General features: G+C 36.7%; 1 protein-coding gene across 4 annotated transcripts in view; it reads left to right on the top strand.

Moving 5' to 3' along the window:
• Nucleotides 1-5,958: 5,958 nt before the first annotated feature.
• creb5b (cAMP responsive element binding protein 5b) overlaps nucleotides 5,959-13,440 on the top strand; it is a 36,541-nt gene continuing 29,059 nt past the window's right edge. For 2 of the 4 annotated variants that reach the window (XR_013648160.1, XM_004077824.4), the window contains exons 1-4: nucleotides 5,959-6,182; nucleotides 11,006-11,083; nucleotides 11,324-11,417; nucleotides 12,850-12,971. Coding sequence is in view for 2 of the 4 variants with exons in the window: in XM_004077824.4 (XP_004077872.1) it covers nucleotides 11,030-11,083; nucleotides 11,324-11,417; nucleotides 12,850-12,971 (270 nt within the window). In the remaining 2 variants the exon portion in view is untranslated. Of the gene's footprint in view, nucleotides 6,236-11,005; nucleotides 11,084-11,323; nucleotides 11,418-12,849; nucleotides 12,972-13,440 lie in introns of all 4 variants that reach the window. The other 2 variants (XR_910234.4, XM_011485165.4) reach the window with 1 other exon arrangement.

The following is a 13,440-nucleotide window of genomic DNA, read 5'->3' as shown; positions in this document are numbered from 1 at the left end:
ACCGGAAATAGAGCTGCTTGACTTTCATCAGAAAAGCACGCGTTTCTCACCTTTTCTAAATGGAATTTACCAAAATATTTTTATACCAAAAAAAATATAAACAAAAAAAAGGATTCCAGCTGCTTGTCACTGATTGTATTTGACGTATTTTTTGTTTAATAATGCACCTTTTTTTCTCTAAGGATGAATCCTCTAAACTACTAAAGGGGTTGTTCACCACTTGGATTTGGTTGTAATTACTGGAATACCTCTATCATACTGCTAAAGTGCACAAGGTTTTTGAACTCGAAATAGTCTTGAAAGTAGCATTTCCTAAACATGTTAGTTGTCCATATTGTGTGCACTAACATTTAATCAGAGATATTAGCTTAAGAGCTGAGCACCGATAAAATAATAAAAACACAGAAAGAACCCCCTTCATTTAAGGCTAGAGAACACTGCATCAACAGGACCATTAAAGGTGGATCAATGTGACCACAATACGCTTTCTGTCTTTGAAAAAGTCCTTAAAGAACGAGTTCTGGCTAAAAAAAAAACACTAGTGCATTTCTGCAATGTGTTCAAATATGTCTTTCAATTGGCATACCTTTATTGGTACTTGGCACAGATAACTGTAATTACTGAAAATAGTTTTTCGGAAGGATTCCTGGCTTGAGTTATGTCATTGGCCCAGTCATGCAAATGACTATCAGTAATGCAAAAGCCCCAAAACCATGGGAATCTCAGAATGGTCCTCTGCCTTGTTTGTCACTTACACACAGTAGAAATCTGCTGAGCACAGCTAATGGGGATCATAGAAACAATAAACATGATATTAAGAAACATTGTTTATCGATGCAGCACTATTTTTGTGTGCTCTTTCATAGATCGAGAGCCTTTGTTCATCTTTGCTTCTGAGAGACTCTTAACTCCTCAACTTCCTTTTAATCATGTTACATACTGTATCAACTACTTTGAAGGGGATCAGTGAAACTGTTCTCAACTGATCATCCTGGTAAAGTAAAGGTTAAATAAAAATAGAAAATGATTTTTTGCTATGTAATTTTTCAGAGCTTTTTCATGATGTAAGCAATTGTTTTCCTCCATGCCAATTATTTTGAAAGTTGCAGGAATCAAATTTAAAATTGATTGATATAGTGAACAAAAGTGTAAAATTTCCAAGTTTGAATAAAATATTGGCTAACGTAAGTGTACACTCTATTCATTAAAAAAAAAGATTAATATTTTATTTTCTAGGAAGTAAAGCGCTTATTGCCAATGTATAGAAAGAAACATTCAAAAAAAATTATCATTGGTATGCATATTCCACATGTTTTTTATTAAGTTGTACAGTTGTTCCTTGACATGTCTTATTATATAAAAACAATTTAGTCTTGTCAATGAATAACCAATCTTTTATGTGTTAAATTATATGGTAAGGAATAGGGGGAAAAGGTCATTACATTTAAAACAGTTAACATTTTCTTTTTCAGTAAAACTGCATTTCTCATTTCATATTTTTTACATAGTATTTTCTATCTATAAAAACCTTTTTTAATTTTTGCTTTAATTGCATGTTCCGGTATTAATTATTTGGAAAGAAGGGTTGCCTTTTCATTCCAACAGCGCATCAACGGGGGGTCCAATTACATCTGGTGGCCACAGAGTGGCACTGTTAGTCAGGGGATAAAGTTCTTTACTGTTATTCAACAAATAATCTGTGAGAAACTTGACCACACTTGCACATTAAAATAACCAAAATTTGTCAGCTGCAGTTTAAATACGGTATTGGAAAGATAAGTCGAAACAAATTATAATAACAATTCATTTGAGTGTTTAAGTCACATCAAGCCAACAAAATCTACATTTAAAACATTTGGAGAGAAATAAACTATACCACAACTTGGCACAATGTCTAAAATATACTAATGATCGCTTCTAAACAATTCATGTTGAAAGTTGAGAAACTGTAAAAACTTTAAGAATTGAATGCATAGTGTGCAAATCAAATTAAATAAAATGTCTTTAATAGAGACAGCATTACTATATTTTATACATATTACCTCATTTTAAGCTCAGTTTCAAAACAAACCAAAAGTTAAAAAGTTCAAAATTGGGCAACAAATTTTGTCATAAATATTGTGAAGTTGAACGTAAAAGAAAAACTTAAGAAACATCTTTCAACTGTTTATTCTAAGTGGTCAAGCACACTTTTCAGTCTGAAGAACATCAAACAAAGGCAAAGTGTCCTGACTTTTTTTTCAAAAATTCTTTAAAACAAAAAGAAAAATAGTTTTAGAAAAATGTGTCTTAATTTAAATTTAATTTTAAAATTTTTTAATTTAATTAATGAATTACAATTTTATGCAATTTTATGCACATTTTATGCAATGTGCATAAAATTGTGAGAACTGTGAACAATTTATTGTTTACAATATTGCATGTCTTTAAAGAAAGATTAAAAAGCTGAAAAAATGAGTATTAGAAGAGTAATAGAATATGGTTCCTAAAATGTAGCTTTAAGAGCTGTAACACAAAGATTGAACCTTATAAACATCACAGAATGTTGGGGTTTCTACGGGCCAAAACGTTATTGAGACAAAGCGTGAAACCGTTCTGTTGTTCGGTATGGTGGTCTAAATCTGAAATTATTTTTGGAAGCAAGAGATGCAAAATCCTCCAGAATAAGAGGATAGTGATCACGTAGGTTCTTATCTGATACATTAGACATATATGTCTAATGCAATATTGCCAATGAATAAACACCTTGCAATCTACAAAGGATATTTATATCCTCAATGGAGAAACAGGTTTCCTGACAGAAAGGTCTTTTCGTGAGAAGCCAGTGTACTTTTGGTGGGAGAGCCAGAATGCTAAATGGGCCCATTTGGCTCAAATCTCAAAGCATTGGTTACATTTATGAAATGAAAAATACTGCAGAGAAAACACAGGGCAGTTAAACAGTCCCAGTCTGAGCACAGACACTAATAAAATAACAGTTCTTTCCCAAACTTCCAGGAACTTGGCTCCTCATTTCTCAGATGGTGTCATTAAAAAATAAAAAAGGAGCTTTAAAAAAGTTTTGTCCCGACCTTTGTAAATGTTAATCCTCCTAAAATTAAAAACATTAAATATGACCACAACATGATCTGCTGTTTTACTTCCAGCAGCTGATATTTTTTATCCTGCAAAAATATAAATTAATACATTTTTTTCAGGTTAATTCAATTTTAGAAAATATCCTGATATTTCAACAAAAGTATTTTTTACAGAAATTAACAAGAAATATTCTGCAACTTTGTTAGATTACTTTTCGGATTATCCGTTCAGGCGTCACCACAGGTGGTTTGGGAGAGATTTTTTACGCCGGATGCCCTTCTTGACACAAACCTGTCTTTTAACCGGGCTGGGGACTGGTGCAGGGGGATCCATACTTGGGGCCCCTTTGTGACTACATAGATTTTGATAGTTTGTGTATTCTTCCATTTTGGAAGCAAGTTTACTTTCTGGCTTACTTTATTGAGCTTAATTGGGATTTTTACTCACATTAATGTTTTACTTTTGTGGGAGCATAGAACTACTGTTGCTATAAGGACAATGCACCAATTGGAAAATTTCAACCGTTTGACTTGGGACAAAATTCAGTATCAAATATGAAAAAAAAAAATTTACTAAATCAGAACTAGTATTGGCTCATTTGTATCTTAAACTGTGGGCTTTTACATTAAAAAAGTCAATGCATTTTATCCACAGACTTAATAGAGAAACTTGTTTGAAGTTAAAACTTGCTGTTCATATGTGGAAACAAAATAAACCCACTGGATAATTCTCTTCTAATGTATTTATGACAATTCACAAATCAAATTGACTGAATTCACTATATAATCTCATTCACTTATTTTGGAGATATTCAGTTCTTTATCCCACAGTTTGAATGATTGTGGGTTAAATTATCTGTTAGCTAACAATAACAACATAAACTTTTTAGGAAAAGAATCGCACGTTTTAACCATAGTGCCTATTTTTTACCTTTAGAAAAGACTGTATCATGTTTGAGTTTTTGAATTTAGGCCAACTAATCCCACAGTTTTGTCTTTTAAAGGTTTGGTTACAATTCTGGCAGGGTGATGAAAAATATTCACATTCCAATATTTTTATCATCTTTACATTGTGTTTGACAATCTGCGAGCAATTAAAAATATGATTAACAAAAAACTTTTACATTTACCGCTGGTGTTTGACTTAAAATGTTTGAGCCATCTTGGTGTTTGACTCACCACACAACATTTCCTTATCTCTAACCACCAGAAAAGCAACATTGCTTGAACAACTGAAGCAGTGAATGAAATCTGTGAACAGTTTTCTTTTGCCGTTCTCCTCTGTTTGAGCCTTTTTCATGTTTCTTTGTTCAGTTTGTGGGTCTGCTGCAGCACAGCATCACTGGTTCTCACCTTCCCAAGGTGATCTTAACAAAAAGCATTGCACAAAGACATAATCATAAAAAGGTTTAGTATAATATAGATCACATCTGCTTTAGTATGGGTCACTGACCCAAACTGCATCGGTTCTTTCCAAGCTTAACAGTCTGTTCCTCTGGCAGCGTAATATTTGGATTGGTTGGGGAAATATATTGGCAATAAAGAGACAAAAGGATGTCATAAACGTTGATTAAAGCTCTGGTTAAAGGACAGTGGCGGAGAGGCTCTGAGTTATTAGGGCTTTTCAGACTGCGTTATTGTTTCGGTGACAGAGCTCTTAGTGCGTCTAGCAGAGTTGTCGCAGGCGAGTGGTAAACATTTCTCAACGTGTGAGGAGTCATTAATCCCTAAAGTCAAGTATGGATTCACTACAAGCAGCCAGTTGGCACCACGGGGGCCAGAGCTCCAACACTAAAGTCTTGCTCTTGAGCTGTTTAATTTCTCCCAATGCACTGCAGCTAAGGAGCTAGTATCAGAGACAATCATGTTTAGACACAAGAATGTAGAATATGACTTAGCACCTGTAAATGCAAACTTGTTATTTAAGTCCCATCCCGATAATTTTTTTAATCAATTTTAAAGCATTCATGGTCTTTTATTTATAATTATGCCATTTTTAGGCAAAATTTGAAAAAGTTGTTTTCTAGGACATAGTTTCTGCAGAGTGGCAGCAGTACATCAGAATTTTGCCTTTGAGTTGGGGATGGGACTGTTGGCACAGGATAAGCCCGCCCTCACTTCTTGTCACTCATCAGTTTATGCGCTATAGCTTGCAGCCCCTCACACCCCCAACACAGCATTAAGGGTGCAACAAAAATGGGGATCAATATTGGAGCTATCCAGTCATACAATTTTGAGCCAGACGCCAGCTCAGACTAGGAAACAAGATGTACATGGATCTAGTCATCTACAGGTGCATCTGCAGAGCAGGGAGCTTTTGGCTTGCCGTAGTAGCTTCTACATCACTGCTCCAAGATTTTTTGTCTGCTCCATGATTCACCATGATGTTAAAAAAACCCCTCAGAAGTCCATTTTTAATCTTAATTTTCTTTACGTATGTCCTCTATCATGACAAAAAAGCCACAAGAACACATTATTCATCTCAATGAGAGTCTTTAATGCAATTCAGCCAGGCAAGAAACTTTAGTAAAAGCAATATTCTGAATGTTTGTAAATGTAAAATGTTCAAAGTTTTTTTTCTGATTACAAAAGAAACTACAAGAGAGTATTAAACTATATGAACTGCATTTTATTTCTGATCACTTTTGATCAACCACTGCTTTGGATCACATTTTTACCATGAAACTAAGAAGAAATGTTGCTGTTTTGTTTTATTATGCTGGTGTGAAGCTACTTATATAAAATAAATCAGATGCCTTTTTCTTGCTCATAGAACGGATTTAAATGCTGATATAAAGGGTGAAGCAGCTCCGCTTGTGGACCCTTCATGCTGGTCACATCCAGCAGAGGTGATCCGGCGCGGTGGCGCCACACCCACTCCGGGCCCTGCGCTGAGTCCACCCATGCTTTGGGCGTGCCAATGCGCAGCCCCCGCCCCTGTCGCTCCGCCCACCAGCGGACCGCAATGATTTAGAAGTTCAGGAATCCCACGTGACGTCACCCATGGGTGACGTTATGTTTCTCTAAATAGATCGTATTGTAATCTTTGCTCAGTCCAACGTGGTTGCTGCTGCGAGGCTGCTTCTCGTTTTCTACGTTTGTTTGGTAAGTTTGAGCGCCTTGGCAGCATGCAGGGGACCGTGCAGGAGCCTCTGCAGGTTCGTTGTCTTTGTTCACAGCGGTTCTTCTCAGTGTTTTTCTCCCTCTTTTAGTCATGCAACAGCTTGTTTTATTTGTCGCTCCAGCTGTCTTAGGGGTGCTTTTTTTGTTTGTTTTTAGTTGCATTTAAAAGTGATTTTAGCAAACAGAGATGTGAGATGTTGGCAGAGTTACGCTTGTCTCCTCTCCTCGGTGCTCTATCTGTTGAATGTTGTTGAAGTTGAGCGCTGCAGATCGCTCTGTCTGTCAGGTAACAGAGGGGACAATCCTGCAGGAATCCACCTCCAGGCACGGCGAAAACGTGATGCAACAAATTGCTTTTCTTTTTTTCTTTTTCTTTCTTTCTTTTTTTAAATGTAATTTCCCCTTTCAAGTATGGGATTTAGCTTCTGAACCGGGTCCATGCGTGATTGTCACGCCTGTCCCATCTCGGGATGCGCGATGCCGGCCCCTGCGTGCTGCGTTTCACCCAATGACCGTCTGGGATAAAAAAAAAAAAGGTTGCGCGCGCTCGTGTCTGCTGCCATGCCGGTCAAGAAAAACCAGCTTAACATTTGCGACAAATAGGTTGTTTTAGTCTGAAGGAGCAGTGTGGGAAACATGACGTCATTTTACAGGCTTGTCGATAAGGGGACTTGATTAACCGATGAGATGTTGAAGGTTACTTTAAGTTGGATTGTGCTGACCAGGCCCGCTGTCGCAGAAAAAAATAAATAAAAAAAATAATTATAAAGTTACCATAATTTGAGTTACATTGGCTTGACATCCGCGTCATAAGCTTTAAAATAGTTGGATACAATAAAGAACTATATATACTTTTTTTAATAACTCTAATAGTTTCTATCTTTTCATATAAACTATCTATTGTAAAACCTATCAGTTAAGTACTATTGGAGTAATGTTTAAAAAGCTGAAAAGCTGCAGTTCATTCAGTTGTATTGTAAGTGAAATTACCTACTGAGTCATCCACTGACAGTTTGTACTTCATAAAAGTTCAGGGAGATCGTCCTGCTGAAGAAAATAAATACCCATCCAACATTCTAACACTGATAATTATACAAACAATCAAAAGTAAAGCCTTAAAGTTTCTGCTCAGTGTCAACATTAACTTACTGCTTCTGTTTGGTTCCATTGGTGCAAACTCTCTGTTTTATACAAGCTTGATTGGAGGCCAGTGGCTGATTGCAGCAGGGAAATCTGACCCCCGCACAGTTTATTTGCTGATGCTTGTTTCATGCTGGAGGTTTCTCTGGTGGTGATTGTGTTAAGACGGGGCTACAATTATAGAAGTCTTAACACCAGTGCGCCCATTAGAGTCAACAGTTTATAATGTTTCCGATTATTTCCTTTTCCTCTGCAACAGTCAAAATATTTTACAGCTTTATATGAGCACAGATGTAAGGGTTTTCTGTGCCTTGGACCTTTGTGGGACAGAAAGGGAATTGAAATCTAGTGGAGTTTGCAGCACAGGAGTGTTTTTGTCCCACATTTAGCTGAGAAGCACAAGTTCAGGGCGAGCATTGTCTGGGAGAGCCAAGTTCCCTGCCTCAGGGAATGCCACAATCCCGCCTTGAACTTGTGCTGTCAAATCTTAGGTTATGAGAAGTCAGAGGTTTGAATTGCTCTGCATGTTTGCGCTTGCTTTAACCCTGTGTGCCTTTGCACTTCAGTCCCTCTTTTTCCTCACCACATTGTTCAAAAAAAAAAAAATCCTTTAACGTGGTCTACCTGGAGAATTCTCCCCCATTTTCTATTGGAATCAAACCCCTAATCCTCCCCTTTTCTCTCACATCAGGACATAGTTAATGTAAAGTGTCACCAAACTTCCTCTGCTAAACTAAAACATCTCTATTAAATGCAGGCCAAGTGTCCTTTTCAAGGAAATGGTGTTCAATACTGATAATCTGAAGTGTGAAAGCTGTTGGAAAACCCACAGAGATGTTTGCAAAACGAGTTTGATGTATCATATGGTTTAAATTCTCAACCAAAATGTGCTGAAATGATCCAGTCCCAGTTTAGAAACAGGAAAGGAAAGGCAAGTAGTGGATTTTTTTTTTATTATATGTCGTCGAAAGCGTTCTCTTGTTAGCTGTATTATTCCTCTCCGTAAAGACTAAACCACTCCAGGTGAAACATCTGAGATCAAAATAAATAAATAAATGAATACATTTACATGAAAAAATGTTGATGTAAGGCATGAATAATGGACAGTATGTCGCAGTATGGCGCTCGTTTTGCTTGCTTTCATCCCGTGTTAAGTTTGCGTTCAGGAGTTTGCATCCGTGGACTTGGTTGTGTTTGTTGTGTCAAAGGAGGCCAGGTGAGGGTTTTTAGGGTTCTGTGGGCAGAAAAACGAGGCCTGACTCCCTGACGAGGAGAACCTGTCCAGACTCTGTTCTGCAGCTTGCTAGGAAAACACTGCTCCTTAGAATAACACAATATTCTAGTGTTTTGATTGACCTTGCGGAATAAGTCTGTAACCATGAAAAAAGTCACAAAAAACCACAACATTCATGTATATAATGCAATGCGGTAGTCATACTCAAAAAATGCAGATGTGCTTTTGTTCTGTTGGCAATAGGTAGTGTGCACGGTGTGTAAATAATGGCAGTTTTATGGTGCAAAGTTTGTGCCATAAATATTGTAGCTGTTTTAGTCATCACCTCTAGCATAAACATTGTCTACTGGGGTTAAAAACTTACTGATGGAAAGATACATTTTAAGTTCTTCATAATTTTCAATTGAAGTTGTTTCAGAGGGGCCTAAAGCTTTGCTGTGCAGGGTAGACAGAGGAAAGATTCAGAAAGATTGATGTCGCTTCATGTATTTGGCACACTAACTTTCCTTTATTTTGTCTTTAGAAAGTGCTTCAAAATTGGCATGTGTAATAAATCAGTCTGTTCACCTGCAGGTGGGTTAGCTCTTTTAGTCAGATCCAAAGTAATTGTCTGATCGGTCCAAGCACCCAGGAAGTAAACATTCAATGTTTGATTTTTGTGCCGGTCAGTTTCTGTCTTGATTGTTCTATAACGAAATGTCTAGCTGTCAGCCACTAGCACAGCTCTGGGAATGAGTCTTAAATTATAAAGGAGGGATTTTGAAAAGGAAAAAAAAATATATATATATATATATATATCTGTGGCACTGTCTGTCTGCCATTACTTTTTTTTTATTCTAATGTTTGACACTCTGTGAGATGCTAAGTGAAATAACTGCAAAATAATACAGAGATAATATTAATAATTCTCATCAATGCTTTTTTGTAGGTAATTGTATTTTTTTCAACCTATTTTAATTATGTACAACCCTCAAATGAAATCTTCATGACTTTTTTTAAAGTAAAATTATCAATATTTTTTTTAAACAAAGCCACAAGACAGCTTCAGTACAGCTTTCATTTTGAAACATTCTTCAGAAGCATCATACTTGACCAATTAACCGTGTGATTTATAAAGCACAGAGCCCCAGGTGGGCCTACAATCTATATATTGTCCAAATTGTATTAAAGTTGCTAAAGTTGCTAAATAACATGAATTTTTCTCAATACATCTTTTTTAAGACATGTTTTTTCAGTAATTCCATGCAATGCATATGGATACATTTTGCTTTCAGACACAAATTAATTAATGAAAAATATTTTATAAAAAAAAAAATCCAAAATTAGACTACTAAGTCAAAACTGAGTAAGCATTTATGTCGGCTTTTATCTCGGCAATGTTTAATTACAAAAGAAAATCAAAGTTGCTCAATTTATTGCTAGAAATACAACTTAGAAAGTACCAGTATTTGTAAATAATGTGATTTTTTTCCTAATATGCTAAAAAATTAAAACTTTACTGTAAATATTTCTCTCTAGGTAAATTGTTTCATTACTGAAATGTCAAATATTAATGAGATAAAATTATTGACAAGCCCTAATAAATCATTCATTCAATAATCCTTGAGGTAATGCATTTTCTATAGAAGTTTATCATTTTCTTCCCCACAGTCAGTATTTGACTTATTTCTATGTGCCATGCAGGAGTGATTTCTTATGCCGTGCATAACTGTTTTGGTAGTGAATTAGAGGGTTAGGATGTTCTTTTTGTCACTTCGAAGCCTTTAAGTTGCTTTTGTGTAATTTATTATCTTAAAGTGCTTTTCGTTTTCTTTGTGCACGTTGATCTCCTGTTTCACTTCTAAATCTGAAATAATGGGAATTTTGAGCAGAGACTTATGAAATATAAATATAATTGTAATCTTATCTCATTTTTTCAATGTTTCTTTGCTCTTTTTAAATTGAGCAGACAGCAATTACACAACCATTACATTATTGTTTTGACTTTGCACAAAGAAGTGTATTTGAAAAGACTTATACTTTGTTTACTTTAAACATAATTTTTCTCTAAACCGGATAAATGTGGAAAACCTTTTAGTTGTGTCTCACCAATGATGTTTTCTAAAAAGTGTGACCTATTGGTTAAAATGTAAAATGTATAGTTTTAAAGTATGTAGTGTCAACAAACTAATTTTGTTTGTAAAAAGTATTTTTAAATAACTTCAGATATTATGTCCTCTTACAAATGAAAATGGCATAGATAGAGTATACGTTGTTGTAGCTAGATCGTTTTTTGTTCATAGCCCACTGGTGCAGTAAAGGATTCAGATGATATATAATGGGATGACACAAGTCATTTTGACATTTGTAAACACAAAACATCAGGCATTCCTTTTTTTTCATTCTCCTATCTGATGTGTCAAAACTGTTTTCTTTTTCTTTTCTTTTTAAGTTTTATGAAACGCTGGCCAGAGTGATGAACTCAGACCAGGAAAGGCCTTATGTGTGTAACGCTCCTGGATGCTCTCAGGTGAGACAAATATATTCATTAAAACTGCAGAGATATGTAGAAATGCTTGTCTAACAAATAGCACGATACAGGAATGTGTACAAAAAAATCCCAACACACAATTTAGCCAGAAGAACTTTTTTTAAGTTTCCTTTTGGGTGAGAATTTGATTCATTTAATATTTAGCAGCTTTCTCACAAACGTTTACTGTCTAGCTCATGCAGTAAAAATGTTTATGTTGTTTCTTTCAAATTGGAACAGCGATTCCCCACAGAGGACCATCTGATGATACATCGACACAAGCATGAGATGACACTTAAGTTCCCTTCTATAAAGAATGACAACATGTTATCAGGTGAGTTATGCCTGCATCAATACAGACCCATTCAGTGCTGGAGTGGGGCAGGTTTGTTTGCCGATGTGTGCCAAGGTGACTCATCTGCAGACACACTCGTCTGTCATTAGAAACCTTTATGGCATGTCCTGTACAAGCTGTAATGTAAATCACTCGGCTCGTGCAGTTAGAACTCTGCGTGTGCACTCCTCAGCAGAGTGCATGGGATGCTGACATACCGCAGACAAATCCTCACGCTGTATTAAATTTCTCCTCCTCGTCCGCTAGAGGTGATTTGCATTTTCCTGTCTTTTGAGGTGACGGTAGTTTACAGTATCTGGAGTGTGAGATTGAAGAGTGAAATCAATCTGGAGTCAAGTGTCAATGCAAGACTGATCCATACTGATTGATTTCTATTCCTAGAAGCCTCCCTGAATCACCAGTCATTGAAGTCTGGACTGGACCACAGAATGTGTCCTCTTTATTATTTACGGAGCGGACTGCAGGATCAGGTTTTCTAGGCCGGGTGTCTTTAGCAGCTCCTGTTTGAGTTACAGCCCTGACCACATCTCTGTATTAGATGCTGAACAAAGGGGGAAAAATGTGGCCAAACACTCCTCAAAGTTTACAGCTAAGGCACATGTGGCAGCTTCCTTAAATTTGAAACTTTTTTTACCTTCGGATTTTGTTTGTGTTTCCTTTTTAAATGGAGGGGGGTGATTTAGTCAACAAATACAGGCTATTTATCAGAGTGCATCTATCATGTAGGAAAGTTTATAGTCTGAATAAAATAAACCACATAGTGTGCTTTTGGCATTTAAATGACTATAATTCCAAAATCACCTTGTCTGAAATCTGATATGTTTTCACCCCCCCCCCCCCCTCAATGTGAAGCTGAACACTGCTGAACTCAACAAAAGAGACCCCCACTCATTTGGGAGGATCTGTACCATGTCAGCAAAATAGCTGACAATGGATCGTCTTCCTCTCACTGACATTACAGAAAAAAAGAAACAAAAATATGAAAGAATATGGTAAATGGCGTATACTTGTATAGCGCTTTCTACCGTGCTCGAAGGCCTAAAGTGCTTTACAATGACAAACTCATTCCCCTATTCACACAAACATTCACACGCTGGTGTGGTGGGCAAGGTGGGGTTCAGTGTCTTGACAAGGACACTTCGAAACATGGGGGGGCAAGGCTGGACTGAAACCTACAATATTTTGATCAGAGGTCGACCTCCACACCGCTGCACCACGGTGTGTGTAGAAATTCTGTACTAAATCTTGTTCACTTTTATTTGCTTGTACGGTGTTCCTCATTTTTTCTTAAAATTTAGCTCAGCCTAAAACACACAATTCTAATATCCATCGTCAAATGTTCAGTTTTCCTTGAAAAAGACAATGCGCCTGGCATGTTAGCACACTTGTGAACCGTTTCTTTTACTTTCAGACCAGACTCCCACACCAACACGGTTCTTGAAGAACTGCGAGGAGGTCGGACTGTTCAATGAGCTGGACTGCTCCATTGAGCAGGAGTTTTGCAAAGCCCAAGAAGAGGAGGACAGCAAACAGGTACATCAAAATGGAGTATGGGATGAGGCTAGAAAAAAAAAAAAAGTAAAAAACCAACCTAACCGAAAACCACAGCTGCCCGCAGGGGTTAGGTTTAGTGGTTATGAACCTTTATCTTATGCGATCATTAGCACGGTCATAAATAACTGTCCCCATGCTATGATCTGATAAAATTCTGAGTAGATTAAAAACACTAAGGCTCTGCATGACCACACTTTATTCTCTCCTTAAAAAAAACCCAAACCACATGTTTTTTTTAAACTTTTTTTGTCTTCAGTTGTACTTACATCTTTGTGCATTAGGTCCCAACTTTGTGATGCCCATTTATTTGTGTAACAGCAGCAAACAAGATTTCCCTCAACATAGAGATTTGGAACATTAACACAGGTAGAGGAGATCAAGTTCCTCACCTTTGACTATAATCAGCTCGCCAGTCATATTTCAGCGAGGGAGTCGCATTTCTTTCCTG

Source organism: Oryzias latipes, chromosome 16 (genome assembly GCF_053564925.1).
Source record: "Oryzias latipes strain Hd-rR chromosome 16, Olatipes_Hd-rR_3.1".
Taxonomy (NCBI): domain Eukaryota; kingdom Metazoa; phylum Chordata; class Actinopteri; order Beloniformes; family Adrianichthyidae; genus Oryzias; species Oryzias latipes.
Note: the sequence above shows the minus strand (reverse complement) of the source record. Positions and strands in the feature narration are given on the sequence as shown.